The 22,331-nt window shown below is 42.6% G+C and overlaps 1 protein-coding gene across 2 annotated transcripts in view; it reads left to right on the top strand.

Moving 5' to 3' along the window:
- Positions 1 to 22,331, top strand: part of wif1 (wnt inhibitory factor 1) — a 53,654-nt gene continuing 31,323 nt past the window's right edge. For both annotated transcript variants that reach the window (XM_036945359.2, XM_090201365.1), the window contains exons 1-4: positions 1 to 300; positions 525 to 664; positions 14,741 to 14,849; positions 15,936 to 16,076. In XM_036945359.2, coding sequence (XP_036801254.2) covers positions 153 to 300; positions 525 to 664; positions 14,741 to 14,849; positions 15,936 to 16,076 — 538 coding nt within the window. In that variant the 5' untranslated portion in view covers positions 1 to 152. The remainder of the gene's footprint in view (positions 301 to 524; positions 665 to 14,740; positions 14,850 to 15,935; positions 16,077 to 22,331) is intronic.

Below are 22,331 nucleotides of genomic sequence, written 5' to 3'. Positions count from 1 at the left end.
ACTGTCAATGAAAGAGGCTCACTCACGGCATACCAGACTTGAGTACAGTGGCAAACTCTGCATACACAGACACACAATTTAACTACGAGGAGAGCCGAACGGAGATACATTTACAATTTAAAGGGTTAGATTTGAGAGGCTTGTAACTCAGGATGGCTACCGAGACAGCCTCTGTTCTTCTGTCCCCCATCAAAACGTGCTTTCTTCTACTTTTGGGTGGTTTGATGTCCAAAGCTGCGCAGGAGCAGCAGGGAAGTTTGTACATGTGGATTGATGCCAACCAAGCCAGAATCCTAATTGGTAAGTAGCGTTTATTTTTCAATTAATCCAATGTTACAGTGTCACTTGAATTAGCTTATTAAATAGAACATATGTATTGTAACTTTAAAGGTTAAAGGGATGAGTTACATACACTGTGACCCCAATTATATTGGACTGAGTTAAACTTTGTAGACACCCCCATGCGCTTTCGCGTGTGTTTTTTAAATGCTCTTGTTGAAACGCCAGTGTGTGTTATTGTGCAGGTTTTGAGGAGGATATCTTGATCGTGTCAGAGGGAAAGATGGCTCCATTCACAACGGACTTCAGAAAGGCCCAGCAGAGGATGCCTGCGATACCTGTCAATATCCAGAACGTCAACTTCACCTGGCAAGCTACTGAACAGGTAGGAGACGGTGATCGGGTCACATTAGTCTATAGGCATACTTTCATTTGAAAAGAGGAAAATGTGTGTATTTGATTCCATCTATTGTAATACTTTTAGTGGTCATCGATAGGCTTTATCAAAGGCTATTGATCTGAGAACATGCGCGTAATTGTAGCCGGTGCGCAATGCGGTGACTAGTGCGCAATTCTATATGGCGATATGGCTGCAATTCATTTTGTTTTTTAGAAAATAATGATAAAGGTTGTTTTTCTTATTATTTTGAATGGATAGGTTAATAAGCCAATGTTTAGTATGCATTGATTAACCACATTATGCATTTAAAAAACGAACTTCAAACGAAGAATGTCTTTGAAATGATTGTCTCGGTAAAGATCAATAAACTAGACAAGAGCCACTGACTATCCCCCACACTTAAAACCTTCATTCAAAAACTAGTCCACATTTCTTCTGAACTATTGTTTCTCACGCTTTCCCAACATCAAAGGCCCAATTCTGATCAAACAACCTCGCAATTTTGAGGTTTAAAAAGAAGCCTAAGCGCGCGGTAGCAGTAGATGATTGATTTTAAAAGAGATTTAGCTTGAGCTCTCTGACCAGTTTCCTTTTTTTAATATTGTAATTCCCATCTCTTGCGGTATTTTACATGTCGGTGTCGTGGACCTGCCGCCACGGATCAAAGCGCCGGGGCGCCGCCAGGCCGCATCTAGGACATGTGCAAAACATCTGGTCCATCTGCGCTTTTGAAAACATTGGTCAAATTCTCAGACGCGTGCCAGACCCATCCCGCGTTCTTTATTGGAACTGAGAAGGAGAAGAAGGTTCCATTTGGAATCGCTTTTTTGCAATGGTGTCCTTGTTCATAAGCTTTTTTATGAGAACAGCTTTGGGAATAACAGTCAGTGCAGTGGCAAAATTATATTATTTATCTAAACACCAAAAAATGCCTTTCAAACAAGTCTTCTCTCTCCTATAAGTGATCTGGTAACCTACTGTTGAGACCACTGGACAATATTGACATTTATGTATAACACACATAAAACGGTTATTTATTTTTTTATTTTACCTTTATTTAACCAGGCAAGTCAGTTAAGAACAAATTCTTATTTTCAATGACGGCCTGGGAACAGTGGGTTAACTGCCTGTTCAGGGGCAGAACGACAGATTTGTACCTTGTCAGCTCGGGGGTTTGAACTTGCAACCTTCCGGTTACTAGTCCAACGCTCTAACCACTAGGCTACCCTGCCGCCCCTATAAACTATTGATGCTAATCATGTAATGAGGATGCAAATGTACCCTCTTCTATGTTCAAAGACATTGAGCTTCATGAAGACTTCACAAGGAGCCTAGGCTATATTTATTTATTTATTCACTCATTTATTTATATACAGTACCAGTCAAAAGGTTTGGACACACCTACTCATTCAAGGGTTTTTCTTTATTTTTTACTATTTTCTACATTGTAGAATACTAGTGAAGTCATCAAAACTATGAAATAAGTAACCCAAAAAGTTTTAAATCAAAATATATGTTATATTTTAGATTCTACAAAGTAGCCACTCTTTGCCTTGATGTCAGCTTTGCACTCTTCGCATTCTCTCAACCAGCTTCACCTGGAATGCTTTTCCAACAGTTTTGAAGGAGTTCCCACGTATACTGAGTACTTCACTATGCTGTCCAACTCATTCCAAACCATCTCAATTGAGTTGAGGTCGGGTGATTGTGGAGGCCAGGTCATCTGATGCAGCACTCCATCACTCTCCTTCTTGGTCAAAAATCCCTTACACAGCCTGGAGGTGTGTTGGGTCATTGTCCTGTTGAAAAACAAATGATAGTCTCAGCGCAAACCAGATGGGATGGCGTATCACTGCAGAATGCTGTGATGGCCTTGCTGGTTAAGTGTGCCTTGAATTCTAAATAGATCAGACAGTGTCACCAGCAAAGCACCCCCACACCATCACACCTCCTCCTCCATGCTTCACGGTGGGAACCACTCATGCAGAGATCATCTGTTCATCGACTCTGCGTCTCACAAAGATACGGCGGTTGGAACCAAAAATCTCAAATTTGGACTCACCAGACCAAAGGACATATTTCCATGTCTAAAGTCCATTGCTTGTGTTTCTTGGCCCAACCAAGTCTCTTCTTCTTATTGGTGTCCTTTAGTAGTGTTTTTTTTTTTTGCAGAAATTTGACCATGAAGGCCTGATTCACACAGTCTCCTCTGAACAGTTGATGTTGAGATGTGTCTGTTACTTGAACTCTGTGAAGCATTTATTTGGGCTGCAATTTCTGAGGCTGGTAAACTCTAATGAACTTATCCTCTGCATCAGAGGTAACTCTGGGTCTTACTTTCCTGTGGCGGTCCTCATGAGAGCCAGTTTCATCACAGTGCTTGATGGTTTTTGAGACTGCACTTGAAGAAATGTTCCAAATTCTTGACATTTTCCAGATTGACTGACCTTCATGTCTTAAAGTAATGATGGACAGTCATTGCTCTTTGCTTATTTGAGCTGTTCTTGCCATAATATGGACTTGGTCTTTTACCAAATAGGGCTATCTTCTGTATACCACCCCTACCTTGTCACAACACAACCGATTGGCTCAAACGCATTAAGAAGGAAAGAAATTCCACAAATCAACTTTTAAGAAGGCACACCTGTTAATTAAAAATAATTCCAGGTGACTAACTCATGAAGCTGGTTGAGAGAGTGCCAATAGTGTGCAAAGCTGTCATCAAGGCAAAGGGTGGTTACTTTGAGGAATATAAAATATATTTTGATTTGTTTAACACTGTCTTGGTTACTACATGATTCCATATGTGTTATTTCATAGTTTTGATGTCTTCACTATTATTCTACGAAAATAATAAAGAAAAATCCTGGAATGACTAGGTGTGTCCAAACTTTTGACTGGTACTGTACATATATATACTTTTATATACCCCCACCCCCATATACCCCCACCCCCACAGATAGGCCGGGCCCCCCCAGATAGCATATGAACCAGTGGACGCTGCAGATGGGAGGACGGCTCATAATAATGGCTGGAATGGAGCCTAAATGAATCAGGAATGTGCAGGGACGGCTATACCATAAAGGACCCCTGTTTATGTCCTCTTTACATGTAGTGCAACAAGGCCACTCACTCATAGTGGAAAGTTCTCTACTTTTTGGTAGATTTAAACAAACAATATTGAAATCACCATCGTCACAACCATAAACTGTCAAATCCATCTGCCTTATAGAATATGAATTTTGGATATAAAATATTTTTACATTTAATTATGTTTTAGGTTCATAAAACAAACTGATGGGAAAACTAAATTGCTACTGTGTATACATACCACTTGAGTAAAGAAAACTCACTTTTTGTTAACTCTGTAAAACATGAACTCTTCAGGAATGTTGTCTAACGTCCAGGTGGGAACTGTTTTGGTCCACCAGACACTCACTGGCGTACCAGACACTCACTGGCGTACCAGACACTCACTGGCGTACCAGACACTCACTGGCGTACCAGACACTCACTGGCGTACCAGACACTCACTGGCGTACCAGACACTCACTGGCGTACCAGACACTCACTGGCGTACAAGACACTCACTGACGTACCAGACACTCACTGGCGTACCAGACACTCACTGGCGTACCAGACACTCACTGGCGTACCAGACACCTGTGGATCCCCCTCAAATCAAAATCAAATCAAATGTTATTTGTCACGTGCGCCTAATACAACAGGTGTAGGTAGACCTTAATAACCAACAGGTGTAGGTAGACCTTAATAACCAACAGGTGTAGGTAGACCTTAATAACCAACAGGTGTAGGTAGACCTTAATAACCAACAGGTGTAGGTAGACCTTAATAACCAACAGGTGTAGGTAGACCTTAATAACCAACAGGTGTAGGTAGACCTTAATAACCAACAGGTGTAGGTAGTCCTTAATAACCAACAGGTGTAGGTAGACCTTAATAACCAACAGGTGTAGGTAGACCTTAATAACCAACAGGTGTAGGTAGACCTTAATAACCAACAGGTGTAGGTAGACCTTAATAACCAACAGGTGTAGGTAGACCTTAATAACCAACAGGTGTAGGTAGACCTTAATATCCAACAGGTGTAGGTAGACCTTAATAACCAACAGGTGTAGGTAGACCTTAATAACCAACAGGTGTAGGTAGACCTTAATAACCAACAGGTGTAGGTAGACCTTAATAACCAACAGGTGTAGGTAGACCTTAATAACCAACAGGTGTAGGTAGACCTTAATAACCAACAGGTGTAGGTAGACCTTAATATCCAACAGGTGTAGGTAGACCTTAATAACCAACAGGTGTAGGTAGACCTTAATAACCAACAGGTGTAGGTAGACCTTAATAACCAACAGGTGTAGGTAGACCTTAATAACCAACAGGTGTAGGTAGACCTTAATAACCAACAGGTGTAGGTAGTCCTTAATAACCAACAGGTGTAGGTAGACCTTAATAACCAACAGGTGTAGGTAGACCTTAATATCCAACAGGTGTAGGTAGACCTTAATAACCAACAGGTGTAGGTAGACCTTAATAACCAACACGTGTAGGTAGACCTTAATATCCAACAGGTGTAGGTAGACCTTAATAACCAACAGGTGTAGGTAGACCTTAATAACCAACAGGTGTAGGTAGACCTTAATAACCAACAGGTGTAGGTAGACCTTAATAACCAACAGGTGTAGGTAGACCTTAATAACCAACAGGTGTAGGTAGACCTTAATAACCAACAGGTGTAGGTAGACCTTAATAACCAACAGGTGTAGGTAGACCTTAATAACCAACACGTGTAGGTAGACCTTAATAACCAACAGGTGTAGGTAGACCTTAATAACCAACAGGTGTAGGTAGACCTTAATAACCAACAGGTGTAGGTAGACCTTAATAACCAACAGGTGTAGGTAGACCTTAATATCCAACAGGTGTAGGTAGACCTTAATAACCAACAGGTGTAGGTAGACCTTAATAACCAACAGGTGTAGGTAGACCTTAATAACCAACAGGTGTAGGTAGACCTTAATAACCAACAGGTGTAGGTAGACCTTACAGTGAAAATGTTTACTGATGAGCCCTTAACCAACAGGTGTAGGTAGACCTTACAGTGAAAATGTTTACTGATGAGCCCTTAACCAATAGGTGTAGGTAGACCTTAATAACCAACAGGTGTAGGTGGACCTTAATAACCAACAGGTGTAGGTAGACCTTACAGTGAAAATGCTTACTGATGAGTCCTTAATAACCAACAGGTGTAGGTGGACCTTAATAACCAACAGGTGTAGGTGGACCTTAATAACCAACAGGTGTAGGTGGACCTTAATAACCAACAGGTGTAGGTAGACCTTAATAACCAACAGGTGTAGGTAGACCTTAATAACCAACAGGTGTAGGTAGACCTTAATAACCAACAGGTGTAGGTAGACCTTAATAACCAACAGGTGTAGGTAGACCTTAATAACCAACAGGTGTAGGTAGACCTTAATAACCAACACGTGTAGGTAGACCTTAATAACCAACAGGTGTAGGTAGACCTTAATAACCAACAGGTGTAGGTAGACCTTAATAACCAACACGTGTAGGTAGACCTTAATAACCAACAGGTGTAGGTAGACCTTAATAACCAACAGGTGTAGGTAGACCTTAATAACCAACAGGTGTAGGTAGACCTTAATAACCAACAGGTGTAGGTAGACCTTAATAACCAACAGGTGTAGGTAGACCTTAATAACCAACAGGTGTAGGTAGACCTTAATAACCAACAGGTGTAGGTAGACCTTAATAACCAACAGGTGTAGGTGGACCTTAATAACCAACAGGTGTAGGTAGACCTTACAGTGAAAATGCTTACTGATGAGTCCTTAATAACCAACAGGTGTAGGTGGACCTTAATAACCAACAGGTGTAGGTAGACCTTACAGTGAAAATGCTTACTGATGAGTCCTTAATAACCAACAGGTGTAGGTAGACCTTAATAACCAACAGGTGTAGGTAGACCTTAATAACCAACAGGTGTAGGTAGACCTTACAGTGAAAATGCTTACTGATGAGCCCTTAACCAACAGGTTTACCTTACAGTGAAAATGTTTACTGACGAGCTCTTAACCAACAAAAAAATGAACATAAGAACACGATTGTTTAAGAGCCCATAAAACGGCAGCCATATTTTATTCAAAGCAGGAGACCCACAAGCTCTGGGGGCCCACACAAATGTCATCAATGTCTATTTATTTAATTTTTTAAAATTAATAAATAATTTTGACAGTAACCCTCAAAAAAAAAAATCATTCATAAACCGTTTTAATTTCCATATGTACTTGGAAGCTTAAGTGTATGTTTCTTGGGCTTCAGGAATGTGACTGAAACAATGAAAAAAGGTAAACTGATTGAAAGTATAAGGGGATATCAGTGAACGCCGTTCAAACAGGCTGGGCTGGATGAACAGCGCTCTAGCTCTGCCACCTTTCACCGCGGATGCGGAAGTGCGACATAGGCGTATGCGGTGGATTGAGACGTATCAAATGCAACAACAACAAAAAAAACAGATATCTCTATTTTTAAATTGATGGGTTTTTGACGGGAATTTTTTTGGTATTATTGTTAATTAGATCGACACACGGCTGCGTCAATCGACTGTCAAGTATTTTGCGACGGGCCGTTACCGTGGTAACAGCACTCTGTGTCAGCGTCAGAGGAGAAGCTCCGTGTCTCTTCATTAGCAGCAGAGAGTTGCAGCAAACTCTAAACTAATATTTAAAAACAACCTAGCATGTGAACAAAAACGATGGAACTAGCCAAAGATCTGATAGACTGGTTGTTTCTATTGGGGATTTTAAAATGAATCATTTTCCCTATTTTACTCATGTTTGTTTTAAACTTTTTAGTTTTTTATATGTCTGTTTTGAGTAACCGTTGTCAACTCAGATGGAGTCAATATTTGTGTTATTCGGGAAAAATATTTGAGTCTACTGCACTATGCCGCTGCAGAGTGACAAATCATTTCTGAATCATGACTGAATGATAATCTTGAAAGGGTTTAAAGGCACCCGTATTGTCCTCTGAAAACACAAATAAACCATCATCGTTTGGATTGTGGAATTTCCCCTACATCCATAGAAGATAGGAAGAGAGAGATAGGAAACCGTGTCTGTCCATAATGACACACTATTCCCTATATAGTGCACTACTTTTACATCCATAGAAGATAGGAAGAGAGATAGGAAACACTGTCTGTCCATAATGACACACTATTCCCTATATAGTGCACTACTTTTGACCAGAGCAAGGAATAGGGTGCCATATGGGACACAGTCCTTGTGTTGAGAGAGCATTGTTCCCCTGCCACATGAAGGGGCTGTCTCTGTCAGGAGGAATCCCAGGGGCCCCAGGGGCCACGCGCTACATTGTTATTAGGTCACAGAGCCATGACCTCACCGCTCCCTGGGTGGGAGGCCCCTGGACCACGGTGCCATTCCTTCTCCTCTTTACCCCCTTCTCCTCCTCTTCACCCCCTTCTCCCCTTTACCCCCTTCTCCTCCTCTTCACCCTCTTCTCCTCCTCTTCACCCTCTTCTCCTCCTATTCACCCTATTCTCCTCCTATTCACCCTCTTCTCCTCTTCACCCTCTTCTCCTCCTCTTCACCCTCTTCTCCTCCTCTTTACCCTCTTCTCCCCCTCTTCACCTTCTTCTCCTCCTCTTCACCCTCTTCTCCTCCTCTTCTCCTCCTCTTTCCCTCTTCTCCTTGTCACCCTCTTCTCCTCTTCTTCTCCTACTCTTTACCCTCTTCTCCTCCTCTTTACCCCCTTCTCCTCCTCTTTACCCTCTTCTCCTCCTCTTCACCCTCTTCTCCTCCTCTTCACCATCTTCTCCTCCTCTTTATCCTCTTCTCCTCCTCTTTACCCTCTTCTTCTCCTCTTATTCTCCTCCCCTTTACCCTCTTCACCTCCTCTTTACCCTCTTCTCCTCCTCTTCTCCTCCTCTTTACCCTCTTCTTCTCCTCCTCTTTACCCTCTTCTCCTCCTCCTCTTTACCCTCTTCTTCTCCTCCTCTTTACCCTCTTCTTCTCCTCCTCTTTACCCTCTTCTCCTCCTCTTCACCCTCTTCTTCTCCTCCTCTTCAGCCTCTTCTCCTCCTCTTCACCCTCTTCTCCTCCTCTTTACCCTCTTCTTCTCCTCCTCTTTACCCTCTTCTCCTCCTCTTCACCCTCTTCTCCTCCTCTTCTTCTCCTCCTCTTTACCCTCTTCTCCTCCTCTTCACCCTCTTCTCCTCCTCTTTACCCTCTTCTCCTCCTCTTCACCCTCTGCTCCTCCTCTTCTTCTCCTCCTTTTTACCCTGTTCTCCTCTTCTTTACCCTCTTCTTCTCCTCCTCTTTACCCTCTTCTCCTCCTCTTTACCCTCTTCTCCTCCTCTTTACACTCTTCTCCTCCTCTTTACCCTCTTCTCCTCCTCTTCACCCTATGCTCCTCCTCTTATTCTCCTCCTCTTTACCCTCTTCTCCTCCTCTTTACCCTCTTCTCCTCCTCCTCTTTACCCTCTTCTCCTCCTCCTCTTTACCCTCTTCTCCTCCTCCTCTTTACCCTCTTCTCCTCCTCCTCTTTACCCTCTTCTCCTCCTCCTCTTTACCCTCTTTACCCTCTTCTCCTCCTCTTTACCCTCTTCTCCTCCTCCTCTTTACCCTCTTTACCCTCTTCTCCTCCTCTTTACCATCTTCTCCTCCTCCTCTTTACCCTCTTTACCCTCTTCTCCTCCTCTTTACCCTCTTCTCCTCCTCCTCTTTACCCTCTTTACCCTCTTCTCCTCCTCTTTACCCTCTTCTCCTCCTCCTCTTTACCCTCTTCTCCTCCTCCTCTTTACCCTCTTTACCCTTTTCTCCTCCTCTTTACCCTCTTCTCCTCACCCTCTTCTCCTCCTCTTCACCCTCTTCTCCTCCTCTTCACCCTCTTCTCCTCCTCTTTCCTCTTCTCTTCACCCTCTTCTCTTTACCCTCTTCTCCTCCTCTACCATCTTCTCCTCCTCTTCACCCTCTTCTCCTCTGCTTCACCCTCTCCTCATCTTCACCCTCTTCTCCTCCTCTTTCCTCTTCTCCTCTTCACCCTCTTCTCCTCCTCTACCATCTTCTCCTCCTCTTTACCCTCTTCTCCTCCTCTTCACCCTCTTCTCCTCCTCTTTCCTCTTCTCTTCACCCTCTTCTCTTTACCCTCTTCTCCTCCTCTTCACCCTCTTCTCCTCCTCTTTCCTCTTCTCTTCACCCTCTTCTCTTCACCCTCTTCTCCTCCTCTTTCCTCTTCTCCTCTTCACCCTCTTCTCCTCCTCTACCATCTTCTCCTCCTCTTTACCCTCTTCTCCTCCTCTTTACCCTCTTCTCCTCCTCTTCACCCTCTTCTCCTCCTCTTTCCTCTTCTGTTCACCCTCTTCTCTTTACCCTCTTCTCCTCCTCTTTCCTCTTCTCCTCTTCACCCTCTTCTCCTCCTCTACCATCTTCTCCTCCTATTCACCCTCTTCTCCTCCTCCTCACCCTCTTCTCCTCCTCTTCACCCTCTTCTCCTCCTCTTTACCCTCATCTTCAACCTCTTCTCCTCTTCAGCCTCCTCGCCTCTTCAGCCTCTTCTCCTCCTCCTCTTCTCCCCCTTCTCCTCCTCTTCACCCTCTTCACCCTCTTCTCCTCCTCTTCACCCTCTTCTCCTCCTCTTTACCCTCTTCTCCTCCTCTTCACCCTCTTCTCCTCCTCTTTCCTCTTCTCTTCACCCTCTTCTCTTTACCCTCTTCTCCTCCTCTTTCCTCTTCTCCTCTTCACCCTCTTCTCCTCCTCTACCATCTTCTCCTCCTATTCACCCTCTTCTCCTCCTCCTCACCCTCTTCTCCTCCTCTTCACCCTCTTCTCCTCCTCTTTACCCTCATCTTCAACCTCTTCTCCTCTTCAGCCTCCTCGCCTCTTCAGCCTCTTCTCCTCCTCCTCTTCTCCCCCTTCTCCTCCTCTTCACCCTCTTCACCCTCTTCTCCTCCTCTTCACCCTCTTCTCCTCCTCTTCACCCTCTTCTCCTCCTCTTTACCCTCTTCTCCTCCTCTTCACCCTCTTCACCCTCTTCTCCTCCTCTTCACCCTCTTCTCCTCTTCTTCACCCTCTTCTCCTCCTCTTCACCCTCTTTACCCTCTTTACCCTCCTCTTCAACCTCTTCTCCTCTTCAGCCTCCTCAGCCTCTTCTTCTCCTCCTCTTCTCCCCCTTCTTCTTTTAGATTCTTATTGTTTCTTCTCATTTCTTGCCTTCTTCAGCGTCTTCTTCATCTTCTTCTTCAGATTGAGCTAGTGGTTTGTGAGGAGGGGTGTTCATGGATGGGAGATTATCAGTAAAAACAAAAAAACAAGGAATCCACATACATAAACACCTATTGTGGGAGACTGCAACAAGTGTGTTGACATCCATAATAAACTGTGAACTTATTTTAGTCAAAGTAATGACCAATTTCTCTTCCTGATGAGATCATCTCTGGTGACAGCAAATTACAGAGAACGGAACGGACCAGAGCTTTCAGCTCCCTCCGCGCACGCACGCACGCACGCACACACGCACACACACACACACTTCCATTCAAAATCCTATTTTCCCTAACACATATCTCCTAACCCTTAACGTAATTCTGACCCTAACACTAATTCTAACCTTAACCCTAAACCTCTTAGAAATACCATTTGACCTTGTGGGGACTAACAAAATGTCCCCAGCTGGTCAACTTTTTGTTCGTTTACTATTCTTGTAGGGACTTCTGGTCCCCACTAGAATAGTTAAACACGTCCACACACACACACACACACACACACACACACACACACACTAAACATACACCCACAAAACATACAGAGATCGTAATCCGGTAATGGCATGTTGAGTCGGCAAATGAGAGTGGGAGAGAGAGAGAGAGAAGGAAGGAAAGAGAGCTGGAAGGAAAGAGAGCGGGAAGGAAAGAGAACGGGGAGAGCGAGAGGGAATGAGAGAGAGAGGGAAGGAGAGAGAGAGGGAAGGAGAGAGAGAGAGGGAATGAGAGAGAGAGGGAATGAGAGAGAGGGATAGAAAGAGCGAGAGGGAATGAGAGCGAGAGTGAAGGAGAGAGAGGGATAGAGAGAGGGATAGAGAGAGAGAGGGAAGGGGAAGAGAGGGAAGGAGAGAGAGAGGGAAGGAGAGAGAGAGGGAAGGAGAGAGAGAGGGAAGGAGAGAGAGAGGGAAGGGGAGAGAGAGGGAAGGAGAGAGAGAGGGAAGGATAGAGAGAGGGAAGGAGAGAGAGCGGGGAGAGTGAGAGGGAATGAGAGTGAGAGGGAAGGAGAGAGAGAGCGGGAAGGAGAGAGGGAAGGAGAGAGAGAGGGAATGAGAGAGAGGGATAGAAAGAGAGAGAGAGAGAGGGATAGAGAGCGAGAGGGATAGAGAGCGAGAGGGATAGAGAGCGAGAGGGATAGAGAGAGAGAGAGATACAGAAAGAGGGCCCTTCTCTTTCCTGGGTTCTGTTACCCCCTGTACTTCAAAGGCAGCCGGCGAAGCTTAAGAACAAAAGCCTGGGGCATGAAAGGCTGCATGGTGGAGAGTTATCTGTGTTGGTTATTACCATTCAGCTGCAGGATTAGCCTCCTCTTCCTCTGCCCGCCTTGTGTACCTTTCCCTTCATCAAACGCTTTGACACTGGGAAGCATTCACTGCATAGAGGGAACATCGTAGTCTCCCCTTTCCTCTCTCCCTCTTTCATCTCTCTGTTCTGGGATCTCTCTCTCCCCCCCCCCCCCCTCCCTGTGTGTGTTCTGTCATGCCTCCCCCAATCACTTGACAAGAGAGACCACATGTCATTTAGAGAGAGAGAGACCACATGTCATTTAGAGAGAGAGAGACCACGTGTCATTTAGAGAGAGAGAGACCACATGTCATTTAGAGAGAGAGAGACCACATGTCATTTAGAGAGAGAGAGACCACATGTAATTTAGAGAGAGAGAGACCACATGTCATTTAGAGAGAGACCACATGTCATTTAGAGAGAGACCACCTGTCATTTAAAGAAAGACCGCATGTCATTTAGAGAGAGAGAGACCGCATGTCATTTAGAGAGAGAGACCACATGTCATTTAGAGAGACCACATGTCATTTAGAGAGAGACCACATGTCATTTAGAGAGAGACCACATGCCATTTAGAGAGAGACCACATGTCATTTAGAGAGAGACCACATGTCATTTAGAGAGAGAGAGAGACCACGCCATTTAGAGAGAGAGAGAGACCACATGTCATTTAGATAGAGACCACGTCATTTAGAGAGAGAGAGAGACCACATGTCATTTAAAGAGAGACCACATGTCATTTACAGAGAGACCACATGTCATTTACAGAGAGACCACATGTCATTTACAGAGAGACCACATGTCATTTAAAGAGAGAGAGACCACATGTCATTTAGAGAGAGGGACCGCATGTCATTTAGAGAGAGAGAGACCACATGTCATTTAGAAAGAGAGACCACATGTAATTTAGAGAGAGACCACATGTCATTTAGAGAGAGGGACAGCATGTCATTTAGAGAGAGAGAGACCACATGTCAGACCACATGTCATTTAGAAAGAGAGACCACATGTAATTTAGAGAGAGACCACATGTCATTTAGAGAGAGAGACCACATGTCATTTAGAGAGAGGGACCACATACAATTTAGAGAAAGAACACATGTCATTTAGAGAGAGAGAGACCACATGTCATTTAGAGAGAGCGAGACCACATGTCATTTAGAGAGAGAGACCACATGTCATTTAGAGAGAGACCACATGTCATTTAGAGAGAGACCACATGTCATTTAGAGAGAGAGACCACATGTCATTTAGAGAGAGAGACCACATGTAATTTAGAGAGAGAGACCACATGTCATTTAGAGAGAGGGACCACATGCAATTTAGAGAAAGAACACATGTCATTTAGAGAGAGAGACCACATGTCATTTAGAGAGAGCGAGACCACATGTCATTTAGAAAGAGCGAGACCACATGTCATTTAGAGAGAGACACCACATGTCATTTAGAGAGAGACCACATGTCATTTAGAGAGAGAGACCACATGTCATTTAGAGAGAGAGACCCCATGTCATTTAGAGAGAGAGACCCCATGTCATTTAGAGAGAGGGACCACATGCAATTTAGAGAAAGACCACATGTCATTTAGAGAGAGCGAGACCACATGTCATTTAGAGTGAGAGACCACATGTCATTTAGAGAGAGAGACCACATGTCATTTAGAGAGAGACCACATGCAATTTAGAGAAAGAACACATGTCATTTAGAGAGAGATAGACCACTTGTCATTTAGAGAGAGAGACCACATGTCATTTAGAGAGCGATCCCACATGTCATTTAGAGAGAGAGACCACATGTCATTTAGAGAGAGAGAGACCACATGTCATTTAGAGAGAGAGACCACATGTCATTTAGAGAGAGACCACATGTCATTTAGAGAGACCACATGTCATTTAGAGAGCGATACCACATGTCATTTAGAGAGGGAGACCACATGTAATTTAGAGAGAGAGACCAGATGTCATTTAGAGAGAGAGACCACATGTCATTTAGAGAGCGATACCACATGTCATTTAGAGAGGGAGACCACATGTCATTTAGAGAGAGACCACATGTCATTTAGAGAGAGAGACCACATGTGCTGTGCCGCGTGTTTTTGGGAGAGGAGGGTCAACACACAGACATTATTTAGACAGGGACACAGTGCGTACTAACACAAACTCACTGTGTGACAAACATGTATATGCATACAAGCACACTAGCACGGACGCATCCGGGGTCATCAGCTGTTCTCTGTTCATGTGTGTTGCAGGCAGAGTACCTCTCTGAGACATCAGCTGTTCTCCATTCATGTGTGTTGCAGGCCCAGTACCTCTCTGAGACATCAGCTGTTCTCCATTCATGTGTGTTGCAGGCCCAGTACCTCTCTGAGACATCAGCTGTTCTCCATTCATGTGTGTTGCAGGCCCAGTACCTCTCTGAGACATCAGCTGTTCTCCGTTCATGTGTTGCAGGCAGAGTACTTCTATGAGTTCCAGACACTGCGCTCCATGGATGTGGATATCATGGACAACCCCACGGTCAACGTTCCTCTCCTGGGCTCTGTACCACGTAGGCCCTCAGGTGAGACAGGAGCTGGTGAATTCGTGCTACCTTCTCAGTGTTGTTGTTTATTGGACACATGAGACTGAAGAACAGCAAGCAGGAAAGAGTGGAGGAGTTTGAGTCAGCAGCCCAGCCCAGCGCTAACCGCTAGACCACACAGGCCACTACAGTGAAACAGCTTGAAATCAGTCATAACAGCTTGAAATCAGTCATAATAGCTTGAAATCACTCATAATAGCTTGAAAACAGTCACAACAGCTTGAAATCAGTCATGAAACCAGTCATAACAACTTGAAATCAGTCACAACAGCTTGAAATCAGTCATGAAACCAGTCATAACAACTTGAAATCAGTCATAATAGCTTGAGATCAGTCACAAGAGCTTGAAATCAGTCACAACAGCCTGAAATCAGTCATGAAACCAGTCATAACAACTTGAAATCAGTCATAATAGCTTGAGATCAGTCACAATAGCTTGAAATCAGTCACAACAGCTTGAAATCAGTCATGAAACCAGTCATAACAACTTGAAATCAGTCATAATAGCTTGAAATCAGTCACAATAGCTTGAAATCAGTCACAATAGCTTGAAATCAGTCACAATAACTTTAAATCAGTCATAATAGCTTGAAACAGTCACAATAGCTTGAAATCAGTCACAATAGCTTGAAATCAGTCACAATAGCTTGAAATCAGTCATAATAGCTTGAAACCAGTCACAATAGCTTGAAATCAGTCACAATAGCTTGAAATCAGTCACAATAGCTTGAAATCAGTCATATAGCTTGAAATCAGTCACAATAGCTTGAAATCAGTCACAATAGCTTGAAAACAGTCACAATAGCTTGAAACCAGTCACAATAGCTTGAAATCAGTCACAATAGCTTGAAATCAGTCACAATAGCTTGAAATCAGTCATGAAACCAGTCATAATAGCTTGAAATCAGTCACAATAGCTTGAAATCAGTCATATAGCTTGAAATCAGTCACAATAGCTTGAAATCAGTCACAATAGCTTGAAATCAGTCATATAGCTTGAAATCAATCATAATAGCTTGCATACTGATTACTGCGTTGTAATATGATGTTTCTCTGTGTTTTAAGTGGTGCAGGTGGGCTTCCCGTGTTTAGGAGACCAGGATGGCGTAGCGGCGTTCGAGGTCACCATACTGGTCATGAACGCCGGTGGGAACATCATCCTGCGGACACCTCACAATGCCATCTTCTTCAAGACCTGCCAGAGAGGTGAGGACGCAGCTCCTAGAGTTTAATTTACACGTTTAACCTGTTACCTCTGTTTTGAATGGTCTTCTGATTTAGTTCTACCTCTGCTGACTGGATATTATAACATTACCCTGTCTGATTTAGTTCTACCTCTGCTGACTGGATATTATAACATTACTCTGTCTGATTTAGTTCTACCTCTGCTACTGCTGACTGGATATTATAACATTACCCTGTCTGATTTAGTTCTACCTCTGCTGACTGGATATTATAACATTACCCTGTCTGATTTAGTTCTACCTCTGCTACTGCTGACTGGATATCATAACATTACCCTGTCTGATTTAGTTTTACCTCTGCCTATGCTGACTGGATATTATAACATTACCCTGTCTGATTTAGTTCTACCTCTGCTGCTGCTAACTGGATATTATAACATTACCCTGTCTGATTTAGTTCTACCTCTGCTGACTGGATATTATAACATTACCCTGTCTGATTTAGTTCTACCTCTGCTGACTGGATATTATAACATTACCCTGTCTGATATAGTTCTACCTCTGCTGCTGCTAACTGGATATTATAACATTACCCTGTCTGATTTAGTTCTACCTCTGCTGACTGGATATTATAACATTACCCTGTCTGATTTAGTTCTACCTCTGCTACTGCTGACTGGATATTATAACATTACCCTGTCTGATTTAGTTCTACCTCTGCTGACTGGATATTATAACATTACCCTGTCTGATTTAGTTCTACCTCTGCTACTGCTGACTGGATATCATAACATTACCCTGTCTGATTTAGTTTTACCTCTGCCTATGCTGACTGGATATTATAACATTACCCTGTCTGATTTAGTTTTACCTCTGCCTATGCTGACTGGATATTATAACATTACCCTGTCTGATTTAGTTCTACCTCTGCTACTGCTGACTGGATATTATAACATTACCCTGTCTGATTTAGTTCTACCTCTGCTGACTGGATATTATAACATTACCCTGTCTGATTTAGTTCTACCTCTGCTACTGCTGACTGGATATTATAACATTACCCTGTCTGATTTAGTTCTACCTCTGCTGACTGGATATTATAACATTACCCTGTCTGATTTAGTTCTACCTCTGCTACTGCTGACTGGATATTATAACATTACCCTGTCTGATTTAGTTCTACCTCTGCTGCTGCTAACTGGATATTATAACATTACCCTGTCTGATTTAGTTCTACCTCTGCTGACTGGATATTATAACATTACCCTGTCTGATTTAGTTCTACCTCTGCTGACTGGATATTATAACATTACCCTGTCTGATATAGTTCTACCTCTGCTGCTGCTAACTGGATATTATAACATTACCCTGTCTGATTTAGTTCTACCTCTGCTGACTGGATATTATAACATTACCCTGTCTGATTTAGTTCTACCTCTGCTACTGCTGACTGGATATTATAACATTACCCTGTCTGATTTAGTTCTACCTCTGCTGACTGGATATTATAACATTACCCTGTCTGATTTAGTTCTACCTCTGCTGACTGGATATTATAACATTACCCTGTCTGATTTAGTTCTACCTCTGCTGACTGGATATTATAACATTACCCTGTCTGATTTAGTTCTACCTCTGCTGCTGCTAACTGGATATTATAACATTACCCTGTCTGATATAGTTCTACCTCTGCTGACTGGATATTATAACATTACCCTGTCTGATTTAGTTCTACCTCTGCTGACTGGATATTATAACATTACCCTGTCTGATATAGTTCTACCTCTGCTACTGCTGACTGGATATTATAACATTACCCTGTCTGATTTAGTTCTACCTCTGCTACTGCTGACTGGATATTATAACATTACCCTGTCTGATTTAGTTCTACCTCTGCTGACTGGATATTATAACATTACCCTGTCTGATTTAGTTCTACCTCTGCTACTGCTGACTGGATATTATAACATTACCCTGTCTGATTTAGTTCTACCTCTGCTACTGCTGACTGGATATTATAACATTACCCTGTCTGATTTAGTTCTACCTCTGCTGACTGGATATTATAACATTACCCTGTCTGATTTAGTTCTACCTCTGCTACTGCTGACTGGATATTATAACATTACCCTGTCTGATTTAGTTCTACCTCTGCTGACTGGATATTATAACATTACCCTGTCTGATTTAGTTCTACCTCTGCTACTGCTGACTGGATATCATAACATTACCCTGTCTGATTTAGTTCTACCTCTGCTGACTGGATATTATAACATTACCCTGTCTGATATAGTTCTACCTCTGCTGCTGCTAACTGGATATTATAACATTACCCTGTCTGATTTAGTTCTACCTCTGCTGACTGGATATTATAACATTACCCTGTCTGATTTAGTTCTACCTCTGCTACTGCTGACTGGATATTATAACATTACCCTGTCTGATTTAGTTCTACCTCTGCTACTGCTGACTGGATATTATAACATTACCCTGTCTGATTTAGTTCTACCTCTGCTGACTGGATATTATAACATTACCCTGTCTGATTTAGTTCTACCTCTGCTGACTGGATATTATAACATTACCCTGTCTGATTAAGTTCTACCTCTACTGACTGGATATTATAACATTACCCTGTCTGATTTAGTTCTACCTCTGCTGACTGGATATTATAACATTACCCTGTCTGATTTAGTTCTACCTCTGCTGCTGCTAACTGGATATTATAACATTACCCTGTCTGATATAGTTCTACCTCTGCTGACTGGATATTATAACATTACCCTGTCTGATTTAGTTCTACCTCTGCTGACTGGATATTATAACATTACCCTGTCTGATATAGTTCTACCTCTGCTACTGCTGACTGGATATTATAACATTACCCTTTCTGATTTAGTTCTACCTCTGCTACTGCTGACTGGATATTATAACATTACCCTGTCTGATTTAGTTCTACCTCTGCTGACTGGATATTATAACATTACCCTGTCTGATTTAGTTTTACCTCTGCCTATGCTGACTGGATATTATAACATTACCCTGTCTGATTTAGTTCTACCTCTGCTACTGCTGACTGGATATTATAACATTACCCTGTCTGATTTAGTTCTACCTCTGCTGACTGGATATTATAACATTACCCTGTCTGATTTAGTTCTACCTCTGCTACTGCTGACTGGATATTATAACATTACCCTGTCTGATTTAGTTCTACCTCTGCTACTGCTGACTGGATATTATAACATTACCCTGTCTGATTTAGTTCTACCTCTGCTGACTGGATATTATAACATTACCCTGTCTGATTTAGTTCTACCTCTGCTGACTGGATATTATAACATTACCCTGTCTGATTTAGTTCTACCTCTGCTACTGCTGACTGGATATTATAACATTACCCTGTCTGATTTAGTTCTACCTCTGCTGACTGGATATTATAACATTACCCTGTCTGATTTAGTTCTACCTCTGCTGACTGGATATTATAACATTACCCTGTCTGATTTAGTTCTACCTCTGCTACTGCTGACTGGATATTATAACATTACCCTGTCTGATTTAGTTCTACCTCTGCTACTGCTGACTGGATATTATAACATTACCCTGTCTGATATAGTTCTACCTCTGCTGCTGCTAACTGGATATTATAACATTACCCTGTCTGATTTAGTTCTACCTCTGCTGACTGGATATTATAACATTACCCTGTCTGATTTAGTTCTACCTCTGCTCCTGCTGACTGGATATTATAACATTACCCTGTCTGATTTAGTTCTACCTCTGCTGACTGGATATTATAACATTACCCTGTCTGATTTAGTTCTACCTCTGCTGACTGGATATTATAACATTACCCTGTCTGATTTAGTTCTACCTCTGCTGACTGGATATTATAACATTACCCTGTCTGATATAGTTCTACCTCTGCTGCTGATAACTGGATATTATAACATTACCCTGTCTGATTTAGTTCTACCTCTGCTGACTGGATATTATAACATTACCCTGTCTGATTTAGTTCTACCTCTGCTGACTGGATATTATAACATTACCCTGTCTGATTTAGTTCTACCTCTGCTACTGCTGACTGGATATTATAACATTACCCTGTCAGATTTAGTTCTACCTCTGCTGACTGGATATTATAACATTACCCTGTCTGATTTAGTTCTACCTCTGCTACTGCTGACTGGATATTATAACATTACCCTGTCTGATTTAGTTCTACCTCTGCTACTGCTGACTGGATATTATAACATTACCCTGTCTGATTTAGTTCTACCTCTGCTGACTGGATATTATAACATTACCCTGTCTGATTTAGTTCTACCTCTGCTGACTGGATATTTTAACATTACCCTGTCTGATTTAGTTCTACCTCTGCTACTGCTGACTGGATATTATAGCATTACCCTGTCTGATTTAGTTCTACCTCTGCTACTGCTGACTGGATATTATAACATTACCCTGTCTGATTTAGTTCTACCTCTGCTGCGGCTAACTGGATATTATAACATTACCCTGTCTGATATAGTTCTACCTCTGCTGCTGCTAACTGGATATTATAACATTACCCTGTCTGATTTAGTTCTACCTCTGCTGACTGGATATTATAACATTACCCTGTCTGATTTAGTTCTACCTCTGCTACTGCTGACTGGATATTATAACATTACCCTGTCTGATTTAGTTCTACCTCTGCTGACTGGATATTATAACATTACCCTGTCTGATTTAGTTCTACCTCTGCTACTGCTGACTGGATATTATAACATTACCCTGTCTGATTTAGTTCTACCTCTGCTGACTGGATATTATAACATTACCCTGTCTGATTTAGTTCTACCTCTGCTGACTGGATATTATAACATTACCCTGTCTGATTTAGTTCTACCTCTGCTGACTGGATATTATAACATTACCCTGTCTGATTTAGTTCTACCTCTGCTGACTGGATATTATAACATTACCCTGTTTGATTTAGTTCTACCTCTGCTGCTGCTAACTGGATATTATAACATTACCCTGTCTTATATAGTTCTACCTCTGCTGACTGGATATTATAACATTACCCTGTCTGATTTAGTTCTACCTCTGCTGACTGGATATTATAACATTACCCTGTCTGATTTAGTTCTGCCTCTGCTACTGCTGACTTTATATTATAAGATGTGGTACAACCACAACAGAAGTGGTTCAGATGCCCTGCTTTAGGGTGGTGGCGAGACAGCGGGATGTATAGAGGGGTATAGAGACAGCAGGATGTATAGAGACAGCAGGATGTATAGAGACAGCAGGATGTACAGAGACAGCAGGATGTATAGAGACAGGAGGATGTATAGAGACAGCAGGATGTATAGAGGGGTATAGAGACAGCAGGATGTATAGAGACAGGAGGATGTATAGAGACAGCAGGATGTATAGAGGGGTATAGAGACAGCAGGATGTATAGAGACAGCAGGATGTATAGAGAGGTATAGAGACAGCAGGATGTATAGAGACAGCAGGATGTATAGAGACAGCAGGATGTACAGAGACAGCAGGATGTATAGAGACAGCAGGATGTATAGAGGGGTATAGAGACAGCAGGATGTATAGAGACAGCAGGATGTATAGAGAGGTATAGAGACAGCAGGATGTATAGAGACAGCAGGATGTATAGAGGGGTATAGAGACAGCAGGATGTATAGAGACAGCAGGATGTATAGAGACAGCAGGATGTATAGAGACAGCAGGATGTATAGATACAGCAGGATGTATAGAGGGGTATAGAGACAGCAGGATGTATAGAGACAGCAGGATGTATAGAGACAGCAGGATGTATAGAGGGGTATAGAGACAGCAGGATGTATAGAGGGGTATAGAGACAGCAGGATGTATAGAGACAGCAGGATGTATAGAGGGGTATAGAGACAGCAGGATGTATAGAGACAGCAGGATGTATAGGGGGGTATAGAGACAGCAGGATGTAAAGAGACAGCAGGATGTATAGAGACAGCAGGATGTATAGGGGGGTATAGAGACAGCAGGATGTATAGAGACAGCAGGATGTATAGAGACAGCAGGATGTATAGAGGGGTATAGAGACAGCAGGATGTATAGAGGGGTATAGAGACAGCAGGATGTATAGAGACAGCAGGATGTATAGAGGGGTATAGAGACAGCAGGATGTATAGAGACAGCAGGATGTATAGGGGGGTATAGAGACAGCAGGATGTAAAGAGACAGCAGGATGTATAGAGACAGCAGGATGTATAGAGACAGCAGGATGTAT

The sequence above is a fragment of the Oncorhynchus mykiss genome, chromosome 15, assembly GCF_057628025.1.
Source record: "Oncorhynchus mykiss isolate SJ-2025 chromosome 15, ASM5762802v1, whole genome shotgun sequence".
NCBI classification, from domain to species: domain Eukaryota; kingdom Metazoa; phylum Chordata; class Actinopteri; order Salmoniformes; family Salmonidae; genus Oncorhynchus; species Oncorhynchus mykiss.
Note: the sequence above shows the minus strand (reverse complement) of the source record. Positions and strands in the feature narration are given on the sequence as shown.